The sequence below is a fragment of the Brassica rapa genome, chromosome A09 (assembly GCF_000309985.2).
Source record: "Brassica rapa cultivar Chiifu-401-42 chromosome A09, CAAS_Brap_v3.01, whole genome shotgun sequence".
Lineage (NCBI taxonomy): Eukaryota > Viridiplantae > Streptophyta > Magnoliopsida > Brassicales > Brassicaceae > Brassica > Brassica rapa.
This window is the reverse complement of record NC_024803.2, coordinates 39,369,927-39,389,110: the sequence shown is the minus strand read 5'-3', so window position 1 is coordinate 39,389,110 and position 19,184 is coordinate 39,369,927. Positions and strand designations below refer to the sequence as shown.

The 19,184-nt window shown below is 33.7% G+C and overlaps 5 protein-coding genes across 6 annotated transcripts; 2 read left to right on the top strand and 3 right to left on the bottom strand.

Moving 5' to 3' along the window:
- Positions 1-1,480: 1,480 nt before the first annotated feature.
- Positions 1,481-3,205, top strand: LOC103842446 (PLAT domain-containing protein 2-like). Its single transcript, XM_009119067.2, has 3 exons — positions 1,481-2,137; positions 2,238-2,354; positions 2,684-3,205. The coding sequence occupies exons 1-3, from the start codon at positions 2,105-2,107 to the stop codon at positions 2,969-2,971; spliced, it is 438 nt and encodes a 145-aa protein (XP_009117315.1). The 5' UTR covers positions 1,481-2,104; the 3' UTR covers positions 2,972-3,205.
- Positions 3,206-5,118: 1,913 nt separating this feature from the next.
- Positions 5,119-7,969, bottom strand: LOC103842445 (casein kinase II subunit alpha-4, chloroplastic). Its single transcript, XM_009119066.3, has 10 exons — positions 7,567-7,969; positions 7,027-7,156; positions 6,740-6,934; positions 6,474-6,631; positions 6,154-6,244; positions 5,965-6,030; positions 5,741-5,823; positions 5,584-5,647; positions 5,432-5,500; positions 5,119-5,345 (listed from the first exon to the last, which is right to left on the bottom strand). Exons 1-10 carry the CDS (start codon positions 7,911-7,913, stop codon positions 5,286-5,288), a joined length of 1,263 nt encoding a protein of 420 aa, XP_009117314.1. The 5' UTR covers positions 7,914-7,969; the 3' UTR covers positions 5,119-5,285.
- Positions 7,970-8,683: 714 nt separating this feature from the next.
- On the bottom strand, positions 8,684-9,762 carry LOC103842444 (uncharacterized protein At2g23090). Its single transcript, XM_009119065.3, has 3 exons — positions 9,501-9,762; positions 9,372-9,412; positions 8,684-8,998 (listed from the first exon to the last, which is right to left on the bottom strand). The coding sequence occupies exons 1-3, from the start codon at positions 9,574-9,576 to the stop codon at positions 8,879-8,881; spliced, it is 237 nt and encodes a 78-aa protein (XP_009117313.1). The 5' UTR covers positions 9,577-9,762; the 3' UTR covers positions 8,684-8,878.
- An 868-nt stretch (positions 9,763-10,630) lies between these two features.
- On the top strand, positions 10,631-14,524 carry LOC103842443 (molybdate-anion transporter). Its single transcript, XM_009119063.3, has 9 exons — positions 10,631-11,955; positions 12,029-12,173; positions 12,491-12,659; positions 12,735-12,993; positions 13,080-13,168; positions 13,405-13,587; positions 13,670-13,755; positions 13,876-13,960; positions 14,032-14,524. Exons 1-9 carry the CDS (start codon positions 11,757-11,759, stop codon positions 14,164-14,166), a joined length of 1,350 nt encoding a protein of 449 aa, XP_009117311.1. The 5' UTR covers positions 10,631-11,756; the 3' UTR covers positions 14,167-14,524.
- A 3,219-nt stretch (positions 14,525-17,743) lies between these two features.
- LOC103842442 (short-chain dehydrogenase reductase 3a) lies at positions 17,744-19,007 on the bottom strand. 2 transcript variants are annotated; one of them, XM_009119061.3, is made up of 2 exons: positions 18,771-19,007; positions 17,744-18,681 (listed from the first exon to the last, which is right to left on the bottom strand). In XM_009119061.3, exons 1-2 carry the CDS (start codon positions 18,785-18,787, stop codon positions 17,919-17,921), a joined length of 780 nt encoding a protein of 259 aa, XP_009117309.1. In that variant the 5' UTR covers positions 18,788-19,007; the 3' UTR covers positions 17,744-17,918. The 2 variants fall into 2 exon arrangements, with proteins under 2 accessions (XP_009117309.1, XP_009117310.1); XM_009119062.3 differs by having other exon boundaries at positions 17,744-18,678.
- Positions 19,008-19,184: the final 177 nt, after the last annotated feature.

Below are 19,184 nucleotides of genomic sequence, written 5' to 3'. Positions count from 1 at the left end.
GTCTCCACCTCTATAAATAGCTGGACATATCAAATCTCTATTCCTCACATTCAAATCACTAACTATGGCTCGTCATGACATTCAGCTCCTCTTTGTTCTCATCGCCACTATCTCTGTCGTTGCATTGGCGAGTGTATGTCCCCCAAATCTCATCATCATTCCTATATTATGACTTTTTTTATCGAGTGAAAATAGTTTAAACTGTTTGGTTATAAACTTTGATTCCTTGGGGTTATATATTTCTCTCGATTTTGTAGGAAAATTGCCACTACACAATCTCTGTCAAAACAGGATCAAGACATGACTCCGGCACAGATGCGGTCATAGGGATTGTACTGGCCGACAGATCCGGAAAGTACATCGAAATTAAAAACCTAGTGAGTTGGGGTGGGAATATGGAACCAGGTCGCGACTACTTCGAGAATGATTATCTGGACATTTTCTGTTAAGCTAGATGGGCTTCCAACCTAAAACCAATTGATGCTAAGTGGAGTGGCCCATCCATCTTATATATTGCTAAGGATCCCTTCTAATATCGATGTGGAACATGTATCCCTAATACGCCCCCTCGAGATGATGGCTATTTGAATGTCAATCTCGGAATGTTCGGGCAAGGATCGATAATGGATCGGATTGGACTGCATGGATCGGACTCTGATACCATGTTGAGCTAGATAGGCTTCCAACCTAAAACTAATTGGCAATTAGTGTATTGGCTCAAGTTCCTTATATATTACTCAAGTCCCTTTCATATTTCAATGTGGGATTTTCTCTCTAATATTTTCACTGGGACGGAGAAGTGTTTTCCGACCCCAATATGTTTTATGACTCTGAACTCTGACGGCTCCGGCCACAAGCCCGGTTGGTATGCTGCGTACGTGGATGTGAAGACAACCAAGACTGGAACTCCAAGCAAGTATCAACACTTCACAGTGGAGCAATGGCTTGCCAACAGTGAGCCGCCGTATCTGCTATATGCCGAACGGGACAACTGCCCGTCTGTGATCAAGAAGAGTCCCTATTCAATCGTATGAATCAATAAATTAATAAGGGTATCTTGGAGACTCGTCTTATGAACGTTTAATGGCGATATATGTATAATGAATAAAATTGTCGTCTTGTGTGCTTTTGTGATATCGTCTTTTGACGTGTGATGGCAATAATGTAAAAAATCCAATCCAATAAAATTTTAATGTTGTTTCTACTTTATGTTAGATTTAATCAGATTTACTATAAGACCACTTACAATGGACTTCGTTTCAAGCAAACTCCAGAGCTCTATTCCATAATTAGGTGCTGTGGCGAGTGTGGTTTGAACACAACATTCAACTGTTCAACTGTAGAATCAATATAATGAAAATGTTGAATAGATTTTAAATCTAAGGTGGATTAAGATGTGTTAAATTTATTTAATGTGTTGAAACACATAGATGTCCACTTATTGATGTTATGCTTCATCTCGAATCGACGATCAGTGATGTCATCTATGCTATTGATGAGAAACATCCCACATCGGAAATATAAGAATTAATCTATTACTATATAAAAGGTTGGGGCCAATCCACTAATCGTCAATTGGTTTTAAGTTGGAAGCACATAATAAACCCGAATCTAACATGGTAAGATCCTTTGACCTAATTTACTACAACTACTACTACTATACCGATGTTGGACCCTCTGCGGATGTTATTCCCACATTGTCCACGCTTCAGACTTAGATGCCTGAGCGTGAGGGATGGTATTGATGAGAAACATCCCACATCGGAAATATAAGAATTAATCTATTACTATATAAAATGTTAGGGTCAATCCACTAATCGTCAATTGGTTTTAAGTTGGACGCCCATAATAAATCCGAATCTAACATATGCCATACTAGATATGTTAACATTATATGTTCCACTCCACCTAATCCAATAATTTTAAAAAATCTAAGCAAAGAAAACGTTGTACATGTCTTTCTCTGTGGTTGTGCCGTCAACTTCACACTCTACTAAAAAAGCAACTAATAAATGGTCTCTTCTCCTTAAGAGATATCCCGTCTCCAGCTCTATAAAAAGTTGGACAGATCAAATGCCTAATTCTCACATTCAAATCACTAACTATGGCCACCAACTCTGTCGTTGCATTGGCGGACGTATGTCCCCCAAATCTCCTATTATTATGACTTTTTTTATCTTGCCAAATTAGTTTAAACTATTTGGCTATAAACATTTTTTTTCCTCTTGATTTTGCAGCAAACTTGCACCTACACAATCAATATCCAGACAGGAACGAGAGCCGACTCGGGCACAGATGCGATCATAGGGATTGTACTGGCCGACCAATCCGAAGAGTACATCGAAATTAAAGACCTAGTGAGCAGGGCCGGCTTACAAGGGGGGACAAGCGGTGCGACCGCCCCGGGTCCGAGCCCGTGTCCCCCCGTGTAATGATAAATAAGGGGTCCAATTTTTTATAAATCTATATTTTTATATATAAAAAAAATTATAAATACAATAAATAAAATTAAAAAGGGCCCAAAATTATTTGATATGTATATAGTTTTATTTTCATTACAAAATATACAAAATATTATTGACTAAATTTTAAAAATATTTTAAACATTATCTCTATATAAATTTTAGAAAATAAAAAAAAAAAAATTTGCCCTAGGGCCCCTGACAGTATTAAGCCGGCCCTGCTAGTGAGTTGGGGTGGGAAAATGCCAGAAGGTCACGACTACTTTGAAAACGGTAATCTAGACATCTTCAGTGGGACGGAGCGGTGTCTTCCAGGCCCAGTATGTTTTATGAGACTAAACTCTGACAACTCCGGCTACAAGCCGGGATGGTATGTTGTGTACGTGGATGTAACGACGAGCAAGCCTGGAAGTGTGAGCAAGCATCAACGCTTCACAGTGGAGCAGTGGCTTGCCGTCGATGAGCCGCCGAATCAGCTATATGCCGAGCGGAGCAACTGCCCTGTCTGAGATCAAGAAGAATCTCTATTCAATCGTTTGAGTCAATAAATCAATGCGGGTTGAACATTGTGTTGTGAACGTTTATTGGCTATATGTGCATTAAATAAAATTGTTGTCTTGTGTGCTATTTGCCCATATGTAAATTGAATAAAGCCTGGGATGGCAAATTGGCAGTTATTTAGAATATCCCATTGAATAAAATTATAATGTTTTTGTTATATGTGAGATGGATGATTAGTTGGACTTTGTTTAATTTTTAGTTTAATGTATTTTTAAATTATCAAACTTATTAATCAATTAGATTAGGTATGGGTATATAAACCGAGAAACAAATATTGAATCGGAATCGAACCAATGTTCATAAATATCGGTACAGTTTATATGTTTTTGGAACAAAAAAAATGAAACTAAACAAAACCGATAACCAAAAACAACAACTACAAATGATAGTAAAATCGGAAGTAACTTAGAAAATAAATATAAAACATAATTTAATAACACACAAATTTAAAAGAAATTATAAAAGACATCAATGAATAGTGAAATTTTATTGAAAATTTATAATTTTAAAATTTAAATTTTCTAGTGAAGAATTAAAATCTTTAGTAAAATTATATATCTGATGTTCAAAAAAATGTTTTTGCAACGATTTATCTTAGTTTTATATTGTGTTGTGAACGTTTATTGGCTATATGTGCATTAAATAAAATTTTTGTCTTGTGTGCTATTGCCCAAATGTAAATTGAATAAAGCCTGGGATGGCAAATTGGCAGTTATGTAAAATATCCAACTGAATAAAATTATAATGTTTTTGTTATATGTGAGATGGATGATTAGTTGGACTTTGCTCATTTTTAGTTTAATGTATTTTTAAATTATCAAACTTATTAATCAATAAGATTAGGTATGGGTACATAAACTGAGAACCAAAAACTGAATCGGAATCGGACCAATGTTCATAAATATTGGTACAGGTATATATGTTTTTGGAACAAAAAAAAAATAAAACCAAACGAAACTGATAACCAAAAACAACAACTACAAATGATAGTAGAATCAAAAGTATCTTAGAAAATGAATAGAAAACAATATTTAATAACACACAAATTTAAAAGAAATTATAAAAGACATCTAGTAAAATTTTATTGAAAATTTATAATTTTAAAATTAAATTTTCTAGTGAAGAATTAAAATTTAGTAAAAATATATATATGATGTTGAAAAAAATGTTTGCGCAATTTACCTTAGTTTTAACTGAATTTCCCGATTTATGCTTTAGTTTATCAATTTCATTTTATATATGTTTAAGATAAAATCATATATATGTTTTTTTTGTCAACAGTTTCATTTCATTAATGCCTAAGCATGAATTACAATGACTTATCAGTTTACCATGATATTACATAATTTTGATTAGTAATCCTGGCTCTTTTGGCTAATTGATCAACAACATGAACTTGATTCCTAGGTACATAGTGGACTATAAACTTATCTTCCTCAGCTAGGCAAGCTATATCTTGAAGAATAGAGTAGGCTTCATAACTTCATTGATCTAAAGTTGTTTGTGAAGTTGTTCTCCTGAGACAGCTTGCAAACTCTTGATTAATTCCAATCAATCACCTAAAATGACCACTTCTTTGTATGCGGTTAGTCAACATGCATCGCAAAACTCTATCACCAACATCCTCCAACAACAAACGCACAACTACTGCATTGTAGATGCTTCATGGAAGTCACCAATCGAGAAAGCTGGAATAGGATAGTCCTTGTTTGGCAAAGAAGGCATCTCTTGGCTTCAAGGAAGCCCTGCAATAGCTCCTACTAACTCGCCATTCATAGCAGAAGCTATGGCTATGCTGCTAGCTGTTCAACAACTCCATTTATATATGTTTAAGGTAAAATCATATATATGTTTTAACTTTCAATTTTATACATATTTCCACTTATTAAGTATTTTAAATACATTTTAGATATATTTCGTTATATTAGATATTTCTAGTGCAAAATAATAATTTGTGAACATAGATGCATTCTTATAAACTAAAGATTTTATTTTTTTCTTTTTAAATTGCTTTCAATATATTTTCCCAAAAAACAACCATAACTTTTTCTATAAACACCCAGAGATCTCGACAATTTCTGTAGGCAAACTGATGTGTTAAAAGAAGAATGTTAGATTTTATATTATAAAAGATTCAAATGAGAAAAACCACACAGCAACACACAACTGAGAGAAAGAAACACGGCCAATTGATTTTTAAGCAAATAGAATCCGTAAAGAAATGAAAATCAAAATATTGAACAACCAAATTTTTGAGGATCATTAGCCGCGAGTGGTGCGACTGCTTTCGGCATTTCTAATCGGGTAGAAATACGGATGTGCCTGGAAAAAAAAATCGACATATTCTCAATTCGAGTTAATAAAATCTAATAATTTAGTAAAAAAAAAGTTACGAAACTGTTGATTACCATTGCTTCTTTAGCAGTTGGCCTTTCTTGGTGATCATATTTCAGCAACTTGTCCACAAAATCAACAGCCTGATTCAAAACAGAAGTAAAGTGGAAACTAACTGAGTCATCTGCATCCGTAAAATCATAAAGGCTTGTTAAATAATATGTACCTCAGGAACCGCTAAGTGCTGGTTTTCAGAGTTGATGAACTTTGACCATGGCTTCCGGCTATGTCTATATATCAAAAACAAGAGTGCATCGTTCTAAGCTTCTTAAAAATGGAACATTGAAAGCTTTCAAGAACACTATTAATCGAAAGATACCTACCTCCCAACGAGGGACGCAAGATTAGGGTCCAATTCAATGCGGTATCTGGTTAGGTAGGTATTGAGTTCGTCAGTGCCAAGTACCTGCCATGATTATTAGCAGATATTATCGTACCATTACAGAATCATATTTACTAGTAGCTATAACTTGGTAGGAATGTCATCTCTGTTCAGTGATAAAAGGGACACGATGGTTTAATAACGAACGCTTTTGTTAGATGTTACCTTTGCAATTTTGACCAATTGATCATAGTTGTCATGACCATAAAAGAAGGGCTCCTTGCGGAATATCTGCATCAAATTTCAACATCAAATACTACAATGGAGTGTAAAATGGTTTTAAGAAAATCAGCACTGATGAACTTATTATCAATACAGAGTCAATTAAACTAGTTATAGCTTAAAACCGCTCACCATTCCAGCAAACATGCACCCGAGACTCCACAAGTCTAAGGAATAGTCATAGTCCTGCAAATCAACCAGCAGCTCTGGACCTTTGAAGTATCTGCTCATAAGATATGGAATGAGAAAAAAAAAATTTGAAAGCAAACACTCGACCTATACATCAGCCAGATAATTAATAAGAGTATGTTGCAACTTCTAATATCTCAGTGCATGCAATCTTCTATACATCCAAACTATCTACTTATTTCAGCTAAAAACCTCTATGAATAGTTAACAATTACAAGAAAGAGAATCTTGCAGTTGAGAGAGATTAGCAACAAAGGGACTACCTTGAAGCAACACGGACGTTGTATTCTTTCCCAGGATGGTAGAACTCCGCCAAGCCCCAGTCAATTAAACGCAGTTTCCGTTGCTCGTGATCAATCATGACATTATGCGGTTTCACATCTCTGTGCATGATTCCTCGCGAATGGCAGAAGTCCAACGCCTGCAGAAACAAATGAATACTTAGTTACTTTTGCCAGAGCATCAAGGAACATTACATTATACAAGCAAACCCAATCTAAGGTTCAAGAAAACTTGATCGATCAATTACCTTTAGAAGTTCATAGATATAATATCTAACATCATAGTCTGAGAGCGTTGGATAGAGGACTTTAAAATCCTTATTGTTCACATGTTCGAATATCAAGCTGGGTGTCTTCGACTGCTGATCTCTAACAATGTCAAGCAACTTCACAATGTTTGGCCCACCACAGAGGTTCTGCAGAATCTTGATCTCTCTCTTAATCTGCAGTAAGGAGGAGCAAAAAACTCTTATGTCAGAGATGAAATTCACACTTCCTCCTCCTTAGCATTTAATTCAAGAATCTTTCTACAAACCTTCTTCTTCTTCACAGGCTTCAAAATCTTGATAACGCATTTCTCGTCATCAGTGGCGTGGATGCCTTCAAAGACCTCACTGTATTTTCCCCTTCCCACTTTCCTCACCACCTCATAATCATCCTGTACACTGCATCATCACCAAAGAAGCTACCTCAAACATTGATATACATACTAATAAACCACACCACACAAAACTATAATGCCAAGAACCACCATCGTCGTCTTTTGAAGAGGTTACTAACGAAAAGTAACCAGCAATACCAGATCAATCTCACACCAAAGACGAAAGATTATCTCATATAACACTGATAATCGCATAATCATTCTACACACTGCATCATCATCATCATCATCAACGAAGCTAACCTCAAACACAAATAGCAACACACACCATACACAAAACCAGATATGTAAGGCTAAATCAACATTCCACCTAGATTCTAGATTCCAGAACCAGCAATCGCATACGAATCTCATACCAACGAACCAAAGATCTAGAGAGCGATGCAATTAGGTTAAGAAGGAAGAGATACATACCCCCATTGAACAGCAAGAGACTCGTAGTCCCAATACTCCTTAGGCCTAACGACGTTGACATCGGCGTAAACCCTAGCCTTGGACGGCGCACCGGCACGCCGGATTGATTTACCGATCTTCTGCGCCATCGTCTCCGGTTTATCTAAACCTTTCGCGCGAGATTGTTGTTGGTGGCGGAGATGTTGACGGTAGAGCGAGGCGCTGGAGGCGAATCCGCGGAGAGACGAGAGGAGGTTCTTCGACGAAGAAGAAGGAGAGGTGGAGAGGAAGGAGAAGAGGCGGCCGTTGGCGGCGGAAGCGTTGCGAAGGGAGGAGGAGATTGTGAATCCGTAAGGCCTAAAGGCCATTTAACATTTAAGTAAATAAAGCTCTCTTCTAAATTATAGACTTATGAAAGAGAAAAAAGGGTAACGAATTGCTTTTCTGTCTTCGTTTCTTTTTTTTTTTTTGGGTTTTGCTTCGCTGGCATGAAACGGTGACGTTTGGGAGTCTCTTTGTATATCTCTATATTATATTGACCAAAACAAAAATTCTCTATATTTTATATCCTTAGTGCTGAACAAACGATTAAATTAGAATCCTTTACAGCTAACTTTTTCAAAGTTGGAGATTTACATCAAAATATCACCACCATTCATTTAACATTCATAAATATACACTAAATGTATTTATAAAATAAATATATAAATGGGGTTCAATAGAAGCAAGTCTTGGGTTTAACAAAGTTTTACAGGGTTTATCCGATTCTTAAAAGTTAAAACCCAAAATAGATTAAATATCGAGTCAGTTCAAAACCACAAATTTCAACCGCAAATACGCGTCAGATTTCAAAACATTGCAAAAGGGAATTGGTTGCTATTATACCAATTGAGAAAAGAAAACTGATTTATGTTTGCTTCACCCTCTGGTAACTGGCTCTCTGGCCAATACGGTGAGAGTTTTTTCTTTCACATCTACAGGCCATTGACTTATGAGTGGTGGTACTCTGTTTTATAAGCTCATCCATAATTTGGTCAAGTTAAAGCCGAGAGCAGCAGACTACGAACTCTCGTGAAAACAAAATCTTGGTGCTTTCTAGTATTTTTGAACTAAATACTGTGATGTTATATTTTTGAACTAAAAACCATCAGAAGAAGTTCCATTCATGATATAATTATAACAGCAAGAGACTTATTGTTGAAAAAGGTCTTTAGGTAGAAAGAGAAACAGAACCATTAATCTTGTTGACACAAGACACTTAAGACTTTGATAATACAAACATAGTAGAAGAAGGATCCATACATTTACATTGGAATCCTTTTTTATAGTTTCATCACTTCTTGAGATGTGGGAAGCAAGCGACAACATCGGCCTTCGGATGCTTGGCCTCAGCGTGCTCCCTGCATTTCACTTCCGAGGTTGTGCAGATGAATGTTTGCATACAAACCTTGCACTGTATAAACCAACAAGTAACAAAAACTTAATGAATAGAAAGAACACTCAATTCAATATTTCGATGCTGCTTACTGGTAACATTAACCAAATTCATACATGAAGTGTTAGTAATTTTAATTCGACACAAGATAAGTCTTACCTCAAGAAAGTAAAATGGCTTACGACTCAATAATCAATTACAAAGACCGTTTAAAGTTAAAACTAAGGTTTCACGGTTTCACGGTTCCATAAGTTCTATTTAATATAGTTACATTTGAAACATTCAATTCCTACGAAAAAAACATGTCACAAACTTTGGTTTGGTACCCCCTAAATTCATTATCAAGATAATAACCAAGAATTGAATCATAAACAGAAGCAAAAGAGATCACCTGAATCGACATAGCTTTCTTGTTTGCTTCCAATTGGCTTCCTGTAATAGATCAAAACACAGTTACGTTATAAAAAAAAACATAAATTGAAAACTCTGATTGAATCGGGTCGTGTTAAGTTTGGTTAACCTTTTCCAGCCTGCCTTGCCTTCTCGAGATTTTTCTCACGAGCCATCTTTGATTTCTGTGCGTTTCCTCCACCCATCTCTCTCTCTCTGTGCCTGATTCGAGATTACACGCAGGGAAGGAAAGAGAGGAAGAGAGACGAGACTACGCAAACCCTAATTTATGAGAAAGAAATGGGAATAATTTTGCCGACAATGTTGAATAAAGAGTTATTTATACGACAAAAATAAATTATCCCAACTTGCGTTTTCTTTTCTATAATGCGCACTCCGTAATAAATTCGCCACTTATGTTTATGCACCATCCACCAATCACCCAACGCGCTATTGCCTCCTCTAGATAATTCGATTCTTATTATATTGGGCCTTAGGCCTTTTAACCTATTGGCCTGATCGTACGTTGTAGGAACTTTCGATTTCTGAAAAATACTAGATTTAGGGTATGACTGGTTTTCCCGCTACCACCCGCAAACGCAGTTTTTGCGGTTGGTAGCGGTTGTTGGCGTTTTGCAACAATCACTCAAATCGCTCCAAACCGCTTCAAACCGCTCTAAATCGCTCTGAACCTCATAAATTCAAAAGCTGGTTCCAGCTAGCGTTTGCGGTTGCGGGCGGTTGCGGGAGGATAAAAAAAATTCTTTTTTTTCTAAAACAATATAAATACAAAAATAAAAATATTCAATAAAAAAATTTAAATTGGAATTATAAAAATGCTAAAATATATCTATTATATTTTAATTAATATTATAAAACTTTAAAATAAAAATATTTTCTATATTTTTAAAAATATTAAACTATAACTTTCTAAATATAACTTTTATATTTATTATAATATTATTATTTTTGATATTTTTATAATTGTATAAAATGTAAATATTGTTGATTTATTATTTAACCGCTGCTGCATTTGGTAGTTAACCAGTCATAAGTATCCCGCAAACGCACCAATTTCTAACCGCAGAACCAGTCGTACAAATCTCTTAAAACCGCTAGAAACCGCAACCACCCGCATTCGCAAACTCCCGCAACCGCAACCGCAACCGCTGCGGTTGAACCAGTCAGACCCTTAGTATGAATGGAGACTGATCTTAATTATTGATTCCGTGACTCTAATGCTAAATCACAAATTTAAGTTCTGAATTTTTTTTTCAATAAAAAGCATGATTTTTCAGGCAAATGAAAAAAAAATTAATTAGATTTGGATTCGCATGTCCGCGTTTTTTTTAATTTTGTAATGAATATCAATTATGGTTAATAGATGATTTTTATTGTTTGTATGTGTATTAATTTTTCGTATGGTTGAATCTTAAACTAATCAAAGTGATATATTTATATAAGTTGCTTATCATTTGATTATATTTTACTATATGAAATAATTTTCTAATGTATTTTTTATAAATCATACTATTTACTATGTTGTGTATATATTTTTTTTTTCACGATGACTATGTTGTGTATATTAAAAACAGTTTGTTCAAATTTGAAAGATTTTGTTAAAATTGGAACTGTGTATTTTTTTTTTGTTCTAAGGTTCAAACTTTGTTTATATAATTATGTCACTGCATTTGATTTTGTTTTATAGAATGATATTATGTGTTATAAACATGTGACTAGATTAGGATCCGCGTTTTGGAAGCGCGGGATTTGTTTCACGTAAAATTCAAAGTTATCAAATCATGTATAATTCGTTTGTATATTGTATGTGTAATATTATTTCAAGCAATAATAAAATATGTGTTATTGTGTAAATGACAAACAAACTCGCTTATTTTAAAGTATAAATTTATTTTCTGTTAACTAAATCATCAAGATATAGTATTATTTGTATGCGATGACTAATTTATCTTAGTCATAAATATTATTGTACACATAATCTAGATTATGGCTAAAAATAACTTTTACACTAACAACATACATGTTTATTTTATTATTTGTTTGTTATAGGATAAAATAATATTCAGTCCATAAATTAGTTATTTATAAATAAAATTTATAATAGAAATAATTACAAAGAATTGTGAACGCATTTCGTCTAATTCGGACATAAACTGTATTTTCTCTACATCAAATCTATTTTATTGGCGGAAAGATTAACTTTTGGTGCGTTACAACTTAGTTGGGCCTTAAGATCTTTTCACTACTGGGCCGATGTAACGTGAAATCTTCTAAAACGAGCGAACAAACATCAGTCAAGATCTATCTAAAAACTCCCATCTCTCTCTCCGGCGTGGCTTCACCGGCGAGGCAACTTTTGTGATCGATGGGGGTGGTCATCGAGAGCTTCGTCTGGGAGCCAACCACAAGCGTCTTCGCCTTCTTCCTCCTCTCCACATTTCTATCGATATTCCTCTTCCCCTACTTCGCCAAAAGCAAAACGTTCGGTACCTTCGATCACGCCGTCTCCTCATCTTTCGCGCGCTTCCAAAGATGGTTTCTAGCTATCTACACTCTCTCTTCAGGTAAAAGATTCCTTCTGCTTTCTTCCGACGCGATTTCGAGATCTATTGAATTGGAACTTTTTTTTTGCGGCAGTGATGGAAGGTGTATGGTCGGTGTATGGAGAATCGGAGTTAGCGTCTTATGGCGTGAGTAAAGAATCAATGGTGTCTTATCTCTGTGTTGGCTTCTCGTCTTCTCTTGTTCTCGGTCCTTTACTTGGTGTCCTCTCTGATCTCATGTAAGTCTGTCAAAATGAGCTAGCTCGACTCATCACAGCTTAGAGCTCGGATTTTTCATGAGCTACCTCAGTTTATTTATTATTTAGATCATGAGTTAAATTAGCTAACTCGCGATTTAAATTAAGCTTAAGAGTTAGCTGATGTTGGTTAAAGATTGTTTATATAACTCGTGATCTTTATTAAATGAGCCTAAAATATAAAACTTGTGCTAATGAAAAATTTGGATGGACACCTCTATGGCTAACTTATAATATTTTTGTTTATTTATAATCTTTTTTTTCAAGTGATTGCTAAGTTTGAATGTTTTTTTTTGTAGAGGTCAGAAGAGGATTTGTCTACTCTATTGCGTCTTGCATTTCGTTGTTGGTGTGTGGAAGAGGATTACAATGAGTCCTAGTGCCTGGTTTGCTAACGTTTGCTTGTCTCTTGCTGGTCTCGTGCATTCATTTGGGTTTGAGACTTGGCTCGTTGTGGAGCATGAGAAGGTATGTATTCTTCAAGTTTATTTTTTAAATATAAAGTTCTGATTTTTGTAACAGAGTGTTCTTGTATCTTTGTAGCAAAGTCAGCGGAATGATTCGTTGAATGAGACGTTCTGGTTGATGACTTTTCTTGAGTCTGCTTCTTTGATTGGAGGTCAAGTTCTTGCGAATTGGCTTGCGGATGGTAATGTTCAGAGTGGCGTTGCGCTGTCTGCTACGGCGTCTCTGTTCTTGTCTGTTGTGGCCATTGTTTGTATTGTCCGGACTGCGAAAGAGCCTGTTAAGACGCTGCCACTTAGAGATTATTCTGCAGCGTTCTATGCATATGTTCTTGGTGGTAAGGGCTTTGTTTTTGTTTTCCTTTTGCATCGAAACTTTCCAAATTTGATTCAAACTGAAATTTTTAGTTTTTAATTATGTCAGATAAAAGAATATGGTTTCTAGGAACTGCACAGGCCTGCCTCCAGTTTTCCACTGCAGTCTTTTGGATTCTTTGGGCACCGACGATAGTGGTATTGATCAACCTCCTTAGCATCTTTGTAGTTACTTCAACCAACTTTCATGTTTCAGAAATCATATGAGCAATGATGCTTACTTTCATGTGATGTTTAAGACACCCTTTGATTCCAAACTGGGATTTTAGATTTTTATTTATTTCACAGACACACGAGAATCTTTTTATAATAAGATTAGACAGTCACATGATGATAGTCCATGTTTGAATATATAATGTGTTATGTTGGGTCAGGCTGATGGGCGAGAAGTGAATCTGGGATTGATATATCCATGTTTCTTGGGCTCAAGAATGCTTGGGAGTACAGTATTCCCATGGCTTATGAGCGGACAATCATTTCTCCGGCTTGAAGATTGCCTAGTCTACATATACGCAATACTTGCGGTTGTGTTTTCTATAGTAGCCTATGATTATCAGGTAAATTATTTACTAGTTTCAGAAAAGCTTTAAACACAGTCTCAGTGCCGTTCATATTGAAGGCCCTCACATTATTTTGCAGGAAATCAGCACCTTAATAGTACTTTTCTGCTTATTTCATGGCTTTACTGGACTGGTACTGCCTTTGCTTGCAAGACTAAGGACCATGTAATAATAATGCTAATACTCTTATATACATATAATCTGTGCACTTTTTCAGATTTCAAAGCTGAGGCAAAAATCTTTCTTCGTCTGTGGTGTAATGAATTTGTTGTTTTTTATTTACAGGTATGTACCGAATGAATTGCGTGGAGGGATGATAAGCCTTTCTCAAGTCCCAGCTAATGCAACTATCTTGTATTGCTTAATACAGGTATGTGTGCCATTACAAACAGTAACATGTTTTGCTTCTGTTTCGTGTAAAACTGACCTTTAATATTGCAGAGAGGGTACTCCGGCAAGATTGAGAATTCAACGATGATGGCTCTAAGTGCCGTTTCGTTATTCTCTGCATCTGGTTGTATATATTTATTAAGACGATGGGGAAAGTCACCACACCAAGACTGGCACAAGTTATGATTCTGAGTAGCTCCTGGTCTCTAATTATGGGGGACTTACCCACGTAAGGGGAAGCAGGACAAAGGCAAATCTACATGCTCCCTTACATAACTCAGGTTGGTATTTGTGATCTTGTATTAATGGTCTCGGTAGCAGCTTGAAGTGAGCAAACAGACAAACCTCGAAGAAACTCAAAGATGCAGAGAACGAATTCTATCAATTTTGAAATATTGATTCTTTTTTTTTCTGGTCTTTGAAATTGATTGTTTTTTGTTTTGTTCATGTCTTTTTAAGATTATTTTTTGGACTCCAATTAGAAAATATGAATGCAGTTATTTTAATTTTAAAAAAAATCAATCTGCATAATCTATTTTTATCATTTATCTCTTAAGATTAATTTCTCACGCTACATAAACGGGACAGCTTCTCCGGACAGATCTTGCAACAACAAAACCAATAGTCTTTACACATCTTTTGTGGGTTCGATGTTTGGTAGTATTATATATTTTCTCTTTCAAAATATATAATATTTAGACATGTGCACAACAATTAAAAAAATTACTTTTATCTAAAAACATCGTCTAAATAATAAATTAAAAACTATCTAACTAATTACAAATATAGAGAACAAAATATTATTGGTTACATAATTTTTAATAAACTTAAAATTATCTAAAAAACGAAAAACATTTTACATATTGAAACATCAAAAACTTCTCAAACATCATACATTAAAAAACGAAGGGAATATATAGCAAATACATATATATATACAGTTGTAAGTGATTATCAAAAGTTCCCTATAGCACAAAGGTTAAAATTCATCTCAGTGAGCTAGATTTTTTTGGAGAATTATAAATTTCAAAGAAATTAGTTTTGTTTATTTTGATTGGCTAAAAATATGAAAATAATTAATCACAGAATAATGTATTTGTAATTAAAACTTAATGTGTAAAAACTTTAAAACATACACTATTAAAAAAAAACTAGATTCGAACCCGCACGTTCATGCGGATATATGTTTATTTTTAAAATAATATTTAAACTATAAAATAAGTTATAAATAAATATATTTAATATCGATTTTAAGTATATAACATTATTTTTAAAATTTTATATTTTTGAATTTCTTTTTTTAATGAAAGTGTACTAATCATATATTAATCACGTAATTGGTTTATTTGTTTAAAAATACAACATCATATTAATAGTTTAATTTTGAACATTAGTTTTACATGAATTATAACAAATTGTATTAATTTTTGTTTAAATTTTTTTATCCTCAAAATTTTTGTATGTGACCAAATTAAAATTTTTAATATTATATTTTAATTTTTTATATTATTTTAGTATATAATATTTCAGTTTGGTGTTTTTTACTGCAAAAATCAAACATAAAATCTTACAACCAATAAATTATTTTTATTTTGTTTAATAAAAAATTAATATGATAATTTCAGAAAGAATTGGGATGTATTATTTAATTTTAAAATTAATTACTGAAATATGTATAAAATTTGATCTAGATTAAATATAATAAACAATAAAAAATAGCATAATGGAAATACATTTGGCTTTTCTTAAGAATATTATTGTTTAGATGTATATTGTTTATTTTTTTATGTTAGAGAAATATCATATATGAGTAAATTTATGGTATTTAGCTAAGTTTCTAACTAATGGTCTAATATAGACTTTTGTGTGGTAGATAAAAAATAGGATCTATACTATTATTTATGAAGTGATTTTGTTTATTTATCATGTTTTCCATGATTTTAGGTAATTTTGCTTATTTGTCATGTTTTTATTAGGTTTTAGCTAAATCATTGATTTATTATTTGTTATTAGTTGAGTCATTAATATATTAATTTAAAATTATTCTTAATGAATCTTGTATATAATTAAAAACAAATGTCAATAATAATAAATTTCTATGTTATATTAAAAACGAATTTTAAACAATATCTTTACTGAATTTTATATATAATTAAAAATGAATTTTATTTTAATAGTATAAAGTTTATATGTTATATGTTACATCAAATAATTGATTATAAAATAATATAATAGAATTATAAAAAATAAGATTATTCTTATATATATATATTGTGTTGCTATCTGAAAACAATATTATATTATAAAAGTTAAGAAAGTTAAGATAAAAAAAACAATTAATAATTAAATATTAATCAAGCAAAAAAATTATATAAAGATATTTTCTAAACTATTTCTAAGATATGAGCGTTTTTAAAAAAAATTAACACAATAGTAAGTATATATTTTGATAAAGAAATATTTGACATATATAAATACTTTGATGTTTGATTTAACTATTTAAAACTATAAATAATAACTTATTATGTTAGTTTTAGATTAATAAAACATAAACTAATAAATATTCATAAAAAGTTTATGTCTGCATATACGGGTAAAACACCTAGTTCTAAATTAATAGATTAGAATATTAGATGAATAATAAATATGAACCACCTCTACAAGTTGCAATGTCTTTTTGCATATGTTTTTTTTTCGCGACTGATGGTTCCACACCTGGTTCTAAATTAATAAATTAATAGATTAGATGAATAATAAATATGTGGACCACGCCTAGTATTTATTAACAATCCTGGTTATTTAATAAGGCACAACAAGCAGAGTACTTGAGGCCATTATTATTAGGGATGAGCATAAATAACTAAATACTCATTGTTCGTCTTATATTCACTTTTCGTATCCGCAGGCCTTGATTTTTCAAGTATTTGTAGTTGTTAAGCTGGTTATCAAGCACTAGCGTTTATATACTTGAAAGTACGAGACGAAAATATTTGATAAACGTGGGCAGTTGTCTTATCAACTGAACCAGCTATGATAACCACCCGCTAACCAGATCAAATATTTGAACTATTACCAACCACACTAAACGAACTTGAATACAACATAAATTCAAACGGCCATCAATCCACGGGACAAAGCAAAGGCAAAGACCCGTTATTTGTCTATAAAATAGATTTTTATTATTGTGAGAATTAAACAGATTCTTATATCAAAAGATTCATGTTTTTCTCTCATCTTTTATAATATGCAGAGATAGGATTTGAACCTACCCAATCAAGGAGTTTGTCTTTATTAACAAATCAAGTAAAAGTCCAAACTTTCAATAGTTGTACAAGACAAATCAAATATCAAATATACATAAAATGTAAAGTACCGGGTGGTTTGTAACAATTATTAAATAATTTTAACAGCCCACTTGGGAAGTATTACTTTGGTATATCGTTAGGTTTCTTTACTAGATTAGTTCCGGTTTTTTAGTTGGAGTTTTTAACTCATAATTTAATATTTTTTGTTTTTACATGTTTCGGCTAAAAGACGATTTTTATATCTCTTATTTAAAAGGCGGTTATTAGCTTTTCTTAGTTAAAATCTAAAAAAAAACTAAGAACCGTCTCTTATCCGAATCTAAGAACCACAGTTAAGATTAGAGAGAGTAAATTTTGGTACTAATTTTAGATTAGGTGTATAGTTTGCCGTTATAATTTTGGTACTAGAAACTTAGTTACATTCTTGTAAGTTTTTTTAGAACACATTCTTCTATAAGTTTTTTTTCAAACTATTATTATAACTTTTATCCATTGAAGTCTTTAAAGCATTAGGCATGATCTTACACTGGATTTTGTTTCAAAAAACATAAATTATACCGAATAGATATGGAAGACAATACATAATTATTCAACACCAAAAGAGTCTGCAGCCAAATATTTTTATTAATTTCTTCACATGGGCTTAACCACGCTGTAACCTCCATCGACCGCCAGATTCTGCCCGCTAACGTAAGCTGAATCATCCGAAGCCAAAAACAAAGCTGCTTGAGCCACGTGGCTAGCCTTGAGCACCACACCTTTGAGAATCGTAGTGGCGGCCACATACTCCTCCACCATCTTCACCGTTTCCTCGTTATAGCTATTTATCCCCGTCGCCACACCGTATGGTGCAACGCCGTTGACTCTTATCCCGTACTTCCCCAGCCCGCTACATGCTGTTTTAATCAGCCCTACAAGTGCATGCTTCGACGCCGTGTACGCATGAGGTCCAGGACCACCGATCTCCGCCGCTACGCTCGTCGTACAGACTATTGACCCACGCGTGCCCTTCTCCACCATTGCACGCGCTGCATGTTTGATTAACGCCGCGGCGCCGCGAACATTGACCGCGATTGTCCGGTCAAATTGTTTGAGATCCAAGTCGAGGATGCTTCCTGGCTGTTCCATGACACCGGCGTTGCTGAACAGAACGTCAAGCTTTCCATGTTTTTCGGCGGTGAACTTAACCGCCTTCTCCACTTGTGTCTCGTCTGTTATGTCGCAACGGTAAAAACATGCTTTGTCTAGTCCGATAGAAACGGCGATGTTCTGACCAAGCTCTTCTTGTATGTCAACGATAACCACCTTGGCTCCGTGCTCACTGAACAGCCTAGCGGCTTCTGCTCCAATCCCGCTGGCTCCCCCAGTTATAATAGCGACCTTGCCATCCAATCTGCTATATATAATGGTAGTCCCAACGATCAAGTATATACGAGAAAGTAAATAAATTAGAAAATATAGAGTATAATGCTTTGTAGCACTTACCTCATGAGTCCAGACATTGTTGATTGATGTCAAAGAAGATATGAAGAAACAACATGTCTAGGCTAAGTATATATATATATATATATATATATATATACATATATTTGAGGTTGACCCACGATTCCAGTTAGAACCATGTTACTGAATTTTGAAAGTAGGTAAGTTCAAATTTAAAACTAATCTATGTTATCAAAGATAATTCCGGCAAATGAAAGATATCTAACACACATCTATTTAATGAAAGTTAACTTTTCTTTCAATTTACACCGATATCAAAAAATGTTAATGCTTACTTTTATTTATTTATGTATTCATCATCTGGTTAATACTTATTCAGTTTCATATTAATTGTTATTGTAGAGATATTTTTTATACTAAATAAGTGTCGTTTTCGATTTTCAATACAAAATTTAT